This window comes from Mustelus asterias, chromosome 9, assembly GCF_964213995.1.
Source record: "Mustelus asterias chromosome 9, sMusAst1.hap1.1, whole genome shotgun sequence".
Taxonomy (NCBI): Eukaryota; Metazoa; Chordata; class Chondrichthyes; order Carcharhiniformes; family Triakidae; genus Mustelus; species Mustelus asterias.
The window spans coordinates 49,326,666-49,343,256 of record NC_135809.1 but is presented as its reverse complement, the minus strand read 5'-3'; the positions used below and the strand labels follow the sequence as shown (position 1 = coordinate 49,343,256).

General features: G+C 41.6%; 1 protein-coding gene across 1 annotated transcript in view; it reads right to left on the bottom strand.

Annotated features, from left to right (window-relative positions):
* Window positions 1-203: 203 nt before the first annotated feature.
* The window catches only part of LOC144498681 (ADP-ribosylation factor-like protein 8B-A), a 95,341-nt gene continuing 78,953 nt past the window's right edge, over window positions 204-16,591 (bottom strand). The window contains exon 7 of the mRNA XM_078220162.1: window positions 204-3,670. Coding sequence (XP_078076288.1) covers window positions 3,621-3,670 — 50 coding nt within the window. The 3' untranslated portion in view covers window positions 204-3,620. The remainder of the gene's footprint in view (window positions 3,671-16,591) is intronic.

Sequence of the window (16,591 nt, the reverse complement as noted above, 5' to 3'; positions counted from 1 at the left end):
CACTCAATGGCACATAGCGTATCAGATTATTTTGCTCATGAATTCTTAGTCTCATTCACCAGTTTACCTTTTGCGTCAGATGAATTTTGTAAAAACCCGAGTTTTGAGAATTGAAGAATTAAATTACAAGAATGGGGTTTATGAATCCCACTTGAATTACAAGTTTGTACAGTAATAACAAAAGTGAGGTTTATCCCAATTTTCAATGCATTACATTTTATTACGATACAGTATTTTGAAGTTTAGTTTGCAGGCATACACACACACCACCAAGAATCTACCTCTAGAAAATAAAAAAAAGGTACTTACAAAGATCAAATTGTTCCAGTTAGCACCATGAGTCCGGAATACCTACATGTATTACTGTTGTACATGCACTTAAAAAAAAATTAGGTGGAATACTGATCACAAGACCAAAATATTCTTTCAAAATAAAAGCTGATCTAGAAAAGATGTTTTCCGATTTTTAATGTACTCTTGTTTAGAAGCACACAACATAGAAAGAGGCCATTCAGCCCATTGTGTCGATGCTGGTTCTTTGAAAGAACTTTCCAATTAGTGCCAATTCCTAGCTCCGAGCAAGTTACATAGAACGACAGCACAGACACAGGCCATTTCGCCCAACTGGTCAATGTCAGTGTTTATATTCCACATGAGCCTCCTCCAACCCTATCTGCATAATCCATTTCTTGCTCTCTCATCAGATACTCTTTTTGTTGAGAAATATTGTGATACCTCAGATGACAAACAGCTATTGTGTGCAAGCTTATTATTTAGATATTCCACAAAATTGTATTGCACATTAAAACTGCTCCTGAAAAGTCTTAATAGCATTTGGAAATTTGTTATTGTATCTGTTCCATTCCGTGCAGTAGAACAATGTGAACTACCACACCAATATGAGTGCTGTGATTCCATTAACCAAAATTGCTTTAATATATTGTTAAAAAATCTACATTTCTAAACTGAATACAATCATAGCAGCACAAAAGCTGCAATGCAAATTTCCAACAGCCAGTTTGTTGCTATGCTGGACAAGAGATCAGAGCTTTAGAGCTATATCTCCTCTTTCACTTCTATACAGTTAATATACATGTCTCATGGGCAAGCCAATCTAAAATGTGTTCTACATAAATAACACAAAGAGAAAAGGTGTGATATGCAGTTCTCCTGCTTGAGCGTCATGCAGATATCAGAGTTCATGACTGATAGGTAATAAATCCAGCATCCTACTGATGTATCCAGTTTAAATATTGTGTTGTACTAAAGTTAAATTTCAACAGGTCCAGCTAGATTGAAGGGTTGGTGATGTTTCAGGCATCACGAAGTCGCTGTTATGCTAAGTAATTACATCACCAAGTGTTATTTCATTACCATGGAAACAGAAAGATAATTGACCTATTGTATAAAATACGTTACACAATAAATGCAGAAAGCATTCACTCCTCCGCAATTTATAAAAGGGAACTTGCCCCTCACTTCTTGTGTATTGGGAATTGGTTCCTGCCTCAAAAATTTGAATGCATGTTCTTAGCTTTGGTGGTTCCGTTTCTATAAAATCAACCTCAGATCTTGTTATTTGTTTTACTGAGAGATTCTATCCTTTATAATAAAACCTAATTTACTATCCATTATTTAGGGCACCTAAAATAAATGAAACCATTGCAAAATCACCTTTTACTTTCAAAGTTTATATTGACTAATCATTGTCAAATTACAGGATTGAAAATTGATGACAATTGTGTTTTACTCTTGGAAAAGGAGAATTGGAAAGGTTTGCTCCACTAAATCTTTTGAATTGAAAAGAATCTACATTCAGTTTTTAGCACTGGAAAAACTGTTGTTAGAAAAGCCATACATATTTTCTGTAACCTTTTGCACTTCTCATTTTAAAATCCAAAACATCTGTCTGTCATTTAGCAAGGGTTAACACCTGTACTCAACAACTCATATTAGCTTCGCCTCGGGGACGGATGTTGTATGTTCAAAGTTCATCCGAGCACATAATCTAGACTGACACTTCACTGCAATACTGCAGGACTGCGGCATTGTCAGAGGTACTATCTTTTGGTTCAGAAGTGAAACCAAGGATCTGCTTGTCCAGATGAATGTAAAAGGTGGAGGGTGTTCTCCTGATGCCCTGTACCAACATTTATCTCTCAATTAACACCACCAAGGTAGGTCAAGGGATTTATATAAATGCAAAGTTTTAAGGAAACATGTTGAAAGACACCTTCAAGATGATAAATTGGACAGGAACAATTAAAGTTTACAATGTATTCAATTCACTTTTAGTATTGTTGAGCAAGAGCACATAAATGAATTTCTGACGGACAATAAAGCTCTTTTTTATGTCATCAGTATACCATGCCCATGTTTCTTTGCATATAACAATTATAGGATTAAAATGAAGTAGCAAGCAGTTCACGTGTTCATAAATTAAACGTTCTTCCAAGACTTCATAAAGGAAAGAATATAAAAGGTGACTAATGTGAAGTGGATGGCAATATCTCTGTTACTGTAAAAGAACATGGCTATTTTGAATAGATCTTGACTATATTTCACTTCAGTGTTACAGTAAAATCTGATCGCCATGTAATATGCCAATTTGGAACAGGCTTGTGATCATCAAACTGCATTCATTTTCAAGCAGTTGTTGGATGCATTTCAAGTTTGCTCTTATGCTATTACAACTCGGAAGCCACCGTGCTACACTTGGTGGTGTCTGATGTTAAGTGTTCCATAACTACTAAAACATTAATAGGAGGCCTAACTGGTGTTGTTCTCACATTGAGATCCATGGATAAAAGATTAAACTTGAAATGGTGCACATCACCAGCACACAGTAAAATCAGTCTCCAGTCTTCCTTCAGATCAACATCAACTCGTTAGATTATCTTTGTGGCTCATGTCTTCCTGAATGCAAACAATTTAAAAGAGCAAATAAAGTTAAATTAAGCTGTGAAGAAAAGGTTTGTTGAATTTCCTTGCCACACTGGATGTAGGTGGTCCTTGAGGGGAAGAAAACTATTTGAAAGAACTATCTTAGTGTTTGTATTAAAGTGCAATCCATGATGGTGTCAAAATTGGGAAGTGAAAACATCCCCAACAATCAACAAGATCTTGCTATCCTGCTTGTGTCTCCATATGGCTACTTTTAATAGAGCAGGAACATGTCCTCACTGGTGCTCAAACAAACCATAGCTATTATAGATAGGGCCGAGCTTTTTGATCAATAATCATACATCGAAATACTGCCTTATCTGAATACATCACATGCAAAATGAAAAACACACAAACAGTATAGCAGCCTATTAAAAAGGGCATAGGCGGTTGTCATTTTTTTTAAACAGAGGCATCATTCAAACAATGAAGCCATGTGCCTGAGGCTTACAGAAATAGTTTATGATTACTCTGCATTACTGTCGAATGGCACAGATTTTCTTTAAACGTAGAAAATGACCGAAAGTCAAAGGAACGCAAAGAAGAGGTCCATATTAACAAGAACTGGGATTGATGGACTCAGGCCCAGCTGAGTTAGGCTTTGCTCTTCCATACTTCTTTCCAAGGTACATAGGATGGATAGGCTGTTTACAATCTTCTATAACAGGAGACCAACCTCAGCAATGCCTCGATTTGGAGTGCTGAATAAGCCACTGTAGTGTAATGTCTGCAAGGACACAATTTAAGATGTGGATTATGGCATTTTGTCACTATTCATATTTCATAAATAAAAGATTAATTGATTATTCCATATCTTGACAATATAGACAAACACAGTGGAAAGTTACTGAAGTGCTTTGACTTAAGTGGTGTAAAAAATTTCAAGTGTTTCATATGTCCAAAAACAGACTATTCATGAAAATGGAAGAGTTTATTAAATTGCTGATGGTGCCTTTTCTTCCAAGCAACCTCCTTTTAAACAATCATTGTAATCATTTTAAAATTTTATGCAGAAAGTTAGGTTGGCATAACAATGGACGATATTAAGAGTCCCTATTCAATGCCTCATGCACTGAAATTCACACAGCTGTAAAGCAGTTCCAACAAGTTCTAATTTGTAAGTATTATACATGTAATTTATCTCTACTATTGTATACACAAACACTTTTGTGCACGCTGAACAAGTGAATGGATTCACACATTAATTTTCATTTTCCAAAGCTATACACTGGCTGTGAAGGAATAAAACAAACAAATTTCATCTATAATTTACAAATGGGAAAACAGAACAAAAGCTTACCCTTGGACTAACCTTTGGAGCTTATTTCAGCTCAGCTCAGCTCAAAATCAACAGTATACAAGTTAAAACCAAGGAGTTTTATCTTAAACAGTTCAATGGCAGTCTCTCTTAAATGAAAAGTATTTCAATTAAGTTCTCCTAATGTAAATATATATTTCATAATATCATTTTTAACATGCAGGCAAATGGAATGATAAAGATAGCAAACAAATATTTTTTTATCTAATGCACAAAACTAGAATAGTCCAGCTTCAGTAAAAACAAAAAAAGACACAACAAATAAGGAGGGGGAAAATGTCATCGGAAGGATACCTGCACAAGAATAGTTGGAAATGTTCCCTTATTAGTGTTCAGACTATTTTCACAAATTTGACAAGAGCCTAAAGATTTGTCTACTGCATAAACTATAATCTACATAAATGATTTGGATGTAGGAGCCATTTGTAATATTTCCAGATTTGGTGATGATGCAAAACTAGAGGGAATGTAGGTTGCGAGAAAGATGCAAAGAGACTTCAAGCAGATTTGGACAGACTAAGTCACATGGAATATAATGTGAATGAGTGTAAAGCTATTCACTTTGGTAGAAAGAACAAGAAGTGAGAATATTTCTTAAATGGTGAGTGTTGGGAAGGGTCGGTGTCCAAAGGGATCTTGCTCATGAGTCACCAGAAGCTAGCATGCAGACGCAACAATCAATTAGGAAAGTAAATGGTCTGCTTGTCTGCATCACAAGGGGATTCGAGTCCAGGAGTAAAGATGCCAATTGTGTAGAGCCCTAACAAGACCACTTCTGAGTATAATGTATGGTTTTGACCTCACTATTGAAGGAAGGATATACTTGCCATTGAGGGAGTGCAACAGAGGTTCACCAGACTAATCTCTAGGATGGCAGGAGAGATCGTGGAGCTGGACCTATATTCTCTAGAATTTTAAAGAATGAGAGGGATCTCATTGAAACTTACAAAATTCTTACAGGTTTGACAGGGGATGTAGGCAGGATGTTTCCCCTGGTGAGTCTAGAACCAGGGGACACAGTCATCGAATAAGGGACAAGTCATTTAAGACTGAAATGAGGAGGAATTTCTTCATTCAGAGGATGAAGAATCTTTGGCATTCTCTACCCCAGAGGTCTATGGAAGCTTAACCATTAAGCATGTTCTGGACAGAAATTACAGATTTCTCAAGACTAATGACATCAAGGGGTATGGAGATAGTGCAAGAAAGTGGCATTGAGGTAGGTGGTCAGCCATGCTCTGACTGAATGGTGGAACAGGTTTGATGGGCTGAATGGCCTCTTCCTGTTTCTCTGTTCCTATCTGGGTTTTGTAAATTCTAAACCTGCCAACAAATTTTTAAAAACGAGCAATTTTAAAAACCTCCAGAAGAGCAGTAGTAGTAGACCACATGTGACAAAACTGAGAGTGGGCATGGAGCTTCATCCCTTCCTATACTCTGCTAAATTCTTAATCTATGCTGCATTGCAATATGATGCAATAAGCAGACACCAGGGATAAAAGCAGAATGTGATTTCGGAGAGAAAGATGTTGAGAGGTTGGTTCCTCAGCCAACAAAATGGCTCCAACAGCTGCTCTTCCTGTGCCACACCATCACCTTTGATGACTCCAAAGATTCAATCCTTGTCCCCTCTCCTATTTCTGATTTATATACATCCCCTCACTGACATCATCTGACAAGTTTCTTATTAGTGCACGATATTAATTTCCATATGCATGCTGAAGATATCCAGCTCTACCTGAACACCACCTTGCTTGACTGCCTGTAAATAGTCAAATTGGTTGTCCAGAACCAACACTGGGCAAACAGAAATTTGCTCCAAAGTTCGGGAAGAACAAAGCCAGGTCCCTGCTGCAAATGTCTGACTTTATCCCTCTTTGCAGCAATTGTCTGTGGTCGAAGCAGTCTGTTCACAAACTTGGTGTCCTGACTGACCTTGAGATGAGCTACTGACCACTTATCTGCACCATTATTAAGACCACCTATTTCCACCTCTGTCACATTGCCCAAATCCACCTGTGCTATAGCTCAGGTACTGCTGAAATGCTCAATCATGCCTTTGTTACCTCTAGACTTGAATATTCCACTACACCCCTGGCCAGCGTCCCACATTCTACCCCCCACCCCCATAAACTTAGCCATCAAAAACCTTACTGTCCATGTCTTAACTTGTACCAAGTTCCAGTCACCTATCACCCATTTATTTGCTGACCTTTTTGACTCCTGGTCAAGCAATTATTCATTTTTTTCCCCTCAAATTTCCATCCTATTTTTCTCCCTTCAAGGCCTCATGCCTCCTTATTACTGTAACATCCTCCAGCCCTGCAACCCTTTGCAATATCTATAATCCTCCAATACTTCTTAAGCACCCCAATTTCTATCACTCCACCATTGGCAATGCATCTGCCAAGCCACTAAGCTGTGGAATGCCTTGCCCGAATCACCCTCCCTGTCTTCCCTCCTTTAAGATATTCCTTAAAACCTATCTCCCTGGCCATTAGTCCTAATACCTGCTTATGTGGCTCAGATCTTTGGTAACTCTCTTGTGAAACACCCTGGGATGTCTTGTACTGCTAAACAAACTATATTGATGCAAGCAAAAAAGGAAACAAAATATCAGGTGATCTTGTCAAATCTGAAAGCCTAATTAAATCTCATTGGACAGCTGAAGGACATAGAATCCTACAGTGCAGAAAGAGGCCATTCAGCCCATCGAGTCTGCACCGGCCATAATCCCACACAAGCCCTATCCGCATAATCTCAGGCATTTACTCTAACTAGTTTCCCTGACACTAAGGAGCAGTTTTGAGCATGGCCAATTCACCCAACCCACACATCTTTGGACTGTGGGAGGAAACCGGGGTACCTGGAGGAAACCCACGCAGACTGGGGAGAATGTGTAAACTCCACACAGACAGTGACCCGAGGCTGGGAATCAAACCCGGGTCACTGGCGCTGTGAGGCAGCAGTGCTAACCACTGTGCCGCAGCAGTGCTAACCACTGTGCCGCAGCAGTGCTAACCACTGTGCCGCAGCAGTGCAAACCACTGTGCCACCCTATGTTGGGAATGTCATATTTCCCATGTGATGGGAAAATGTACAGGATGTTTCAGTAGATTTAGACGAGCCAACTCTTTCAAAGACCAATCCAAATAGTCTCACTCCCCATATCCCTTCAATTTCTTCCCCTGCAGGTATTTATCTAATTCTCTTTTGAGATTTATCACTGAATCTACATGCCCTTGTTTCTCAGGCAGTGCATTTCAGATTGTAACAACTTGCTGCACAATTATTTTTCCGCATGTGGCCTCTGGCTCTTTGTCAACTACTTTAAGTCTGTGTGTTACTGTTGCCACTCGTTCTGCCATTGAAACAGTTCCCCTTTACTTACTCTATCAAAACCTATCAAGATTTTGAATACCTCAATCAATTTTTCTCCAAGGAGAATGACCCCCAGATTCTCTATCTCCACATGAAGCTGATGTTCCTCATCCCTGGTACCATTCTTGTAAATCCCCTCTACACCCTCTTCAAAGCCTGGATGTCCTTCCTAACATGTTATATCTAGAATTGTCTACAGTACTCCTGTTGGGTTCTAACCAACATTTTAAGTAGGTTTTGTATATCTTGCTTGCTTTTGAATTCCATACTTCTATTTATAAAGCGAAAGATCAAATATGCCTTTTAACAGGCTCCAAAACGTGCCTTGCCATCTTCAAAGACTTGTGTACATACACCCCCAGGTCCCTCTGACTCATCTGTCTCCACAAAAGAGAATTTTGAATTGTACCATTTATATTATATTGCTTCTCTTCATTCTTCCTGCCAAAATGAATCATTTCACACTTCTAAGCATTTAATTGAGTCCGCCATGTGTCTGCCCATTTCACCAGTCTATGTCCTCCTGAAGTCTGTCACTATCCTCCTTACTGTTTTTCTGCATCTCCGAGTTTCATGTCATGGGTAAACGTTGAAGTATTGTGTTGTATAACCGAGGGCAGGCCATGTAATAAACAATCAGAAAGAGCAGTGGTCCCAACACCACCCCTTGAGGGACACAACTGAAAACATCTCTCCAGTCTGAAAAAACAACCGCTCACCACTGCTCAGCGTACCCCAGAGCCATTTCTCCTTTCATCCCATACTCTTCAATTTTTCTGTATTGTTTGTTATGTGGTACTTTATCAAACACATTTTGAAAGTTCACACACTTAAAATCAACCAGGCCAGCTTCATTAATTCTCTTTGTTGCTTTATCAAATAATTCAATCAAGTTAACTTAGTCAAACATGATTTGCCTTTTTAACAAATCTGTGTTGGGCTTTCACTTATTAACCAATATTTTTCCAAAAGTCAAATAATTTTCTTCCAAATCATTGGCTCTATAATAGTTCTTCCACCACCGATGTTCAGCTGACCAGCCTGTGGTTACTGGGCTTATCCCTCTCTCGTTTATTTGAACAAGGATGTAACATTTGCAATCCTCTGGCACCACTCTTATCAAAGGAAGATTGGAAGTTGTGGCCAAAGCATCTGCAACTTCGCCCCTTACTTCCCTTAGCAACCTTCGATGCATCCCATCTGGCGTATTTATCTTTTCTATTTTGAATGCCGCCAAGCTTTTAAGCACCTCCTCTTTATTATTACCCTATCCAATGTCTCTAGTATTAACAATATCCTCAGCGTTAGTGAAGACAGATAAAAAGTATTTGTTTAGTACCTGAGTCATACCATCTGCTTTCACAAGGTGATCTTTCTGGACTCCAATTGCATTCACCTTTTATTATTTATAATTTTTTATTATTTATTATTAGTATTTCATTATTATTTCATCTTACCTGCTAATCTATTCTCAAAAACTCTCCTTGCCCTTTATAGTGTCTTTTTAGTTCTCCTCAGTACATTTTTAAAATTCAGCTTGGTTCACTACTGTATAATGAAATTGGAATTTAATATAAGCTTCTTTTGTGTTTTTTAATGCGCTCTTTAGTCACCCAGGGCTCTAGCTTTGAATGCCCTTCCTTTCCCCCATGTGGGTCTTTGTCTGAGCAATCTACTATTTGAAGGATTCCCATCGCTTATTTGCTATTCTATCTGCCAGTCCTTAAATTCCAATTCATTGGAGCAGATTCTTTTACATCCCTGCTGAATATTTCCAAATTGAATTTTTCCTTAAGCTTTCCGTAACTACTCAAAGAACAAACAAAGAACAAAGAACAATACAGCACAGGAACAGGCCCTTCGGCCCTCCAAGCCCGCGCCGCTCCCCGGTCCAGGATTGAATCCCGAATCCAGGATCCCCACCCAATTTTCCAGCCTATCTACACACCAATATCCCATCCACCGAGCTGTCCCTCACAGCTACGATGCTTCGTTCATCACAACCTATTAACTTACCCCCACCCCCCCATTCCAGACCATGTGATCTCCAGGGAGAGGCGAAAACCCAGAGTGAAAAACCCCAGGGCCAATATGGGAAAAAAAAAATCTGGGAAATTCCTCTCCGACCCCCTGAGGCGATCGAAACGAGTCCAGGAGATCACAATGGCCCCGATCGGAAAATGCTTCCCAACCCTAGTCATTTCCACTTCCACGAACACCATATGAATCCCCTGCCCCCGAGACAGGTTCCCAACTATCCGCAGTCTCGCTCTGTACTGGCACCAGCAAGATGATCGTAGAATGAAGCCTTGAAACGAGAAACCAGGAACAATTAGCCCGCGCCGCTCCCTGGTCCAAACTAGATCACTCTTTTGTATCCCTCCATTCCCACTCCGTTCATATAGCTGTCTAGATAAGTCTTAAACGTTCCCAGTGTGTCCGCCTCCACCACCTTGCCCGGCAACACATTCCAGGCCCCCACGACCCTCTGTGTGAAATATGTCCTTCTGATATCTGTGTTAAACCTCCCCCCCTTCACCTTGAACCTATGACCCCTCGTGAACGTCACCACCGACCCGGGGAAAAGCTTCCCACCGTTCACCCTATCTATGCCTTTCATAATTTTATACACCTCTATTAAGTCTCCCCTCATCCTCCGTCTTTCCAAGGAGAACAACCCCAGTTTCCCCAATCTCTCCTCATAACCAAGCCCCTCCATACCAGGCAACATCCTGGTAAACCTCCTCTGTACTCTCTCCAAAGCCTCCACGTCCTTCTGGTAGTGTGGCGACCAGAACTGGACGCAGTATTCCAAATGCGGCCGAACCAACGTTCTATACATCTGCAACATCAGACCCCAACTTTTATACTCTATGCCCCGTCCTATAAAGGCAAGCATGCCATATGCCTTCTTCACCACCTTCTCCACCTGTGACGTCACCTTCAAAGATCTGTGGACTTGCACACCCAGGTCCCTCTGCGTCTCTACACCCTTTATGGTTCTTCCATTTATCGTGTAGCTCCTCCCTACATTATTCCCACCAAAATGCATCACTTCGCATTTATCAGGATTGAACTCCATCTGCCATTTCCTTGCCCAAATTTCCAGCCTATCTATATCCTTCTGTAGCCTCTGACAATGTTCCTCACTATCTGCAAGTCCTGCCAGTTTTGTGTCATCCGCAAACTTACTGATCACCCCAGTTACACCTTCTTCCAGATCATTTATATAAATCACAAAAATACTCTAATCATCATTTCATTAGGTTTAATGTTCCCTCTAAGTTGCACAATCGCCCAGCAACCGAAAAGCCCCCAAGCATCTCACACACAAGTAGGTCCCTTTAAATTACTGCACGTGTGGCTGTGCAAAAAGAAAAAGGTTGTACACTTCTACAAATCACTTGCACATTCCACAAAGAATTTGAGGGAACATTTGACGGTGATCACTATTTCCAAAATGCGCGCCTTATTGAAGGATGGTCTACTTATCCCACTTGATTACCCAGAACTCGATACAGTGCTGCTCCATTCTTCATTAGATTGGAAACATACTGATCAAATAAAAGTTCCCTTGTACTCATTTCCAGAATTCTTTTACCTTTGCACTGTTATTTCCCAGCCCATATTAGGATAACTGAACTCTCCCATTGTCACTACTCTTTAGTGCTTGCATTGTTCCTCCAACTCCTTATGATGTGGTGATGTACAATGTACAGCCAGTAATGTAATAGTTCGTCTGTTGCTCCTTAATTCTGACTAAATGTATCCTGACTTTGAAACTTCAAGTATATCATACCTTCCTAGGACTGTAACAGTATCTGTGATCAATGCTACTAAGTTAGTTCAAAACCTCCCAACAGCAGTAGTTAACCTACCCTGAGGGCATTTCTTTTGCTCTTTATTTTCTCAGAATTTGAGCGCGGCTGGCTAGGCCAGCATTTATTTTCCTTCCCTAATTGTCCTTCAGAAGGTGGTGGCGTTTGCCTACTTGAAGCTCTGCAACCCCTGTGGTGTGGGTGCACCACAGTGCTCTTAGGAAAGGAGTTCCAGGATATCAGTCTAGTGATATATCGCGGGAACAGCAATATAGTTCCAAATCATGATGGTGTGTAGCTCAGAGGGGACCTCGATGATGGTGATGTTCCCATGCATCTGCTGCCTTTGTCCTTCTAGGTAGTAGTGGTTGCGGGTTTGGGAAGTACTGTTGAAGGAGCCTCGATAAGTTGCTGTACTGCAGTGCATCAGGTGGTACACATTGCTGCCACTGTGCATCAGTGGTGAAGGAAGTAAATGCTTAAAGTGTTTGATGGAGTGCCAATCAAGCGGGTTTGCTTTGCCCTGAGTGGTGTCAAGATTCTTGAGTGTTGTTGCAGTTGCACTCATCCAAGCAACTAGACTGGACTGTATTCTATCACACTCTTGACTTATGCCTTGTAGATGGTAACTGGGCTTTGGGGAGATAGGTGGTGGGCTACTTGCCTCGAATTCCCAGCTGCTGACCTGCTCTTGTAGCCGCAGTATTTATATAACTGGTCCGGTTGAGTCTTTGGCCAATGGATGTTGATAGTGGGGGATTCAGCAATGGTAATTGTAATAAACTGAGGGCGACTCGATATAGCTCAAAGTATATAAGGGTTCGTTACCAATGATAAATAATAATTTACAAACAAGGATTTGACAAAACTAACAATGCGACTATTCTCCACTCCTCCCTGGCTCCAACTCAAGATCCTCCCCAACCCGGGATACGTCCCTATGCACCTCGACACTCCAAAGAGCCTGATCACATGGCCCTTGGGGCTAAATCCCTTAAAGAGGCCACGCTACCACACTCCTTCACAAAAAGATCATCAACATAGTTAAGCAATTACAAAGGATATCAGGAATACCCAGGGAGACTCTTCATAAGTTAAGTCAGTCGAGGACTTCCAGAGCCTGGTAGAACACTTCAATTCTCTGACATGCTTTTCTGGAATTGAAGATTCTGTTGACCAGTAGCAAAAGACAAATTCATCAATCTGGGGTTGAGATACTCCTCAGTAGCTGCTGTCTCATCAGTTACAGAAACTGCTGGCTGCTCCAGTTCCACATTTACAACCTGGATCCCAGTAACCAATCCTGGTGAACCTGAATCTATTGCAGGGGTCGCCTGTTGATCCCCTGCATCAGGCCCTGCTCTCCTTCTCAGATGGTCTACATGGTTCTTGATACAACAACCTTGTATCTCTACAATATAAAAGACTGGTGTTGTTCTTTCCACAATCATTCCAGCCACCTATGCCGGTCCTGTTGCAAAGTTTCTCACCAGGGCTAAATCATCAAAAAGGAAAACTCTGTCTTTTTCCCTTCTGTCATGATTTTCCTTCTGGGAGGCTTGCCTGGCCTCCACCCTCCGTGCCAGATCTGGGAACATCATATCCAACCGTATCTGTAAGCAGCGTCCCATTAGTAGCTCGGTTGGTGTGATCTCTGTGGTTGCATTTGGCGTGCTGTTGTATGCCAACAAGAAACTGGCTGTATGTAGGGATAGGGGCCTATTAACTTGTTTTTTTATACATGGTTTGAACATTTATACAGCACGTTCTGTGAATCCATTTGAGGCTGGAGGGTAAGGTGCTGACCAAACATGGCAAAAACTATTTGATATGACTAATTTTCAAAGTTCCCCTACTGTGAATGATGTGCCATTGTCTGACACCAAGACCTCTTAGATGCCATGAATGGCAAAACTTTTCCTCAATCAATGGGGGCAGTGGCATCATGGACATCACCAATTGGACATCCAACCACTTAGAATGTGCATCCACTAATATAAGAAACATGTGGCACATAAACAACTCTGCAAAGTCTATGGGCCTGATTTTACCATCAAGTTGAGCTCGTGTTTGGGCGCAAAAATTTGGTAAAGTCAGACGTGAGGCGAGTTCCCCCTTTACCAAGGCCCGAAAATGGCCACGATCGGGCCCGCGCCCAAAAAGGGTGCGACGGCCACTTAAACATATTTGCATGCATTTCAATTGACTTTATGGGCTGCACGTCCAACCTTACCGGCACTTCCCCCTTTACCACCACTTTCGCCCATCCAGAATCGGCGTGAAACAAACATGCTCCACAAAAGTCCAATTCGGGTGCTCCAGCTAGTGAGGAGGTAAGTGCCGAGTGTCCGATGGCTCTCTGCTTGAAATCAGTGGGGGCGTCCGCTGCCACTCTGCCTGAGATCAGTAGGGGGGGGGATCGGTCTTGGTGGCGGAGGGGGTGGGGGGATAAGGAGGTCAGTAATGTTGTGGGGGTGGGGCAATGTCCGTGGGGGTCAGGGGGAGGCATTATCCGGCCCAGGAGGAATGTGGCAGGGGAGCCGCATTCTATCATTTTTTTCTCTGTGCATGTGCAGTTGGAGGCGCCGATCGGAGCTGCAGGATTTTGGGCTTTTTAAGCCCCGCCCACAGATCCGGAAGTACTGATATTTCTGTAGGCAGAGTGCGTATGGGGGCGCCTCAGAACGGGTCTAAAAGTCAGATCTGAAACACTCCCAGTTTCAAGTCTGCCCAGCGCTTAGAATCAAAATGGTAAAATAGGGTCCTATATGTATTCTTGCCCAGGGCCTGTATGGCCACTCCCAAGGATGTATATTCACCGGTGGTGGCAACGCCTGTTGGGATTCACAACTGCGGTATTAACTGACCATTCTTTTGACTTCTTTATCAATGCCTGGCCACCAAACATAACTTTGGGCGAGTGCTTTCTTCCTGCCTTTTCCTGGATGTGAGTCATGCAATTCCTGTAATGAAGTCGTTGCTCTTGGGGTGGGATTATAACCCTAGCCCCCCACAACAACACTGTCCTCACACATTATCTCTGTTCTTCTTTGTTGGTGGGGTTAAGCAGCTCTGACTCATCATGTCGCCACCCTTGCGTTGCCATCCTCTTAACTTTTGATAACACTGGGTCACTTTCTGTCCCCAGCTTTGTGTTCAGCTGAAACTGGCAAAGTCTCTATCAGTGCCAGCACACGCTCTCTTGGGACCAGTGTATGGGCAACTGTCTATGGCAAGGGCAAATGGCTGAGTGCATTCCCATTTGATATTTGTGTCCCTGGGTGATGTTGGAACATATAAATGTACACTGTTATCAATAGAACCCACCCTGTACTCTTAGAGACAATTGGCGGCACTGGTTTATCTTCTCTGAATAAACCTAATTAACAATGGTTTGTGATCTAATACGATTGTGAAATGTTATCAAGAAATACATTGGTGAAACATTTTGACTGTATAAATGACCACCAAGCTCTCTATCTGCGAATATTTTTTTTTCCCCACACCTGACAATGTTCTCAACACAAAGGCAATTGGCCTTTCTACTCCATCAGTGTGGGGCAAATCTGCCCTCACTCCATATGGCAATTCCTCTCAGCTAACTACTAATGGCTTGGGTGGATCGAAGTGCACCAACAGTTCTGACGACTGCAAGATCTGCTTTATATTTGTGAACACTTCTTTTTGTTCTTTGCCCCACCTCCAACACTGATGTTTCTTTAACAGCTGGTGAAAGGGGGCTAAGATGGTGGACACCACCACAAGCAAGGGTCTGACAGAACTAACAATGCAACTATTCTCCCACTCCTCCCTGGCTCCACGTGAGGATCCTCCCCGGTCCGGGATACGCCCCTCTGACTTGGCTTCCCACCTTGACATTCCATTGGGTCTGGCCCGATCACGTTGTATTCGGGAATTGCCCCCTTAGAGGGGCCACGCTACCACAGTAATGCTATTGAATATCAAGGAGAGATGGCTAGATTCTCTCTTGCTAGAGATGATCATTGTCTGGCACTTGTTTGACATGTACGTTACTTTAATGTTACATTCTGTGCCCTTGCCACCTTAAGTGCTTCTTCCAAGTGGTGTTCAACATGAAGGAGTACTGATTCATCAGCTGACAAGGGGTGGTAGGTGGTAATCTGCTGGAGATTACCTTGCCTATGTTTGACTGGACTTCAGAGATTTCCCTTTCAATTATTACATTTCTATCTTTCCTCAGTTCTGATGAAGAGTCATTGACCTGAAACATTAACGCTGTTTCTTATAAAAGATGTTTCCTAACCTGAAGATTTCCAGCATTTTCCTCTTTATTTCAGATTTCCAGCCTATGCAGCATTTTGCTTCTATATCAGTCTACTTCACTTTGCATATCCTTAAGTCCTGGCTGTAAAAATTCCATTCCATTCTTCAGTGACATTTCAGAATATGCAGAATCGACACATTACAGATCTGGATATGAAGCAATAAATCTTGGCTTTTGGTGTCGTTTGGTCTTTATACTCTTGCAGTTCACTAAATTGGAGCACTGTTCTTGGAGGCCATTCACTGCAGCTGTCATACTTTACGTTTTCCCCCTTTCAGATTAAACGCGATGACTCGGCAAAACTTTTCCAGCCGGTTATGAATATGCTTATTGAAATCCAACTTCTTGTTCACTCCTCTTTCCTGTACATTGTGATTGGTTGCCTAAAGGGATTTCATTGTTGCCACAAAGAGAAAATGAAGGGGGGGTGGTTGACACTGAACTGAAGAGGCCTTTTTTACTTTGCTAACGCTGCATAAACATGCTTCAGCCCAAGTGAATTGAAACAAGCCGAGGGCTGTGCAAAGCTTCCATTTAATTAGTTTGCTACTATAATGAATGCGTGTCTCCAGGCACTGCACGCAGAAAGCTTTAATGTTCTGTTCAAATGTTGGACAGGTTTATTTTTCTGGTGACGTGTATTAAAAGGGGAGAGAAACAGAATACGTGAGAGATTAAATTTGCAGAATTGTGTGCAGCCACTTCTCTTCACAAAAATACCAAAATGTAAGCATGAGATTTAAACATCATAAGCTTCAATAATTTTCCAATTCACAATAAAGAATGCCATCTCCCCCTGTTGTGCAAGAAATTTTCCATATTATT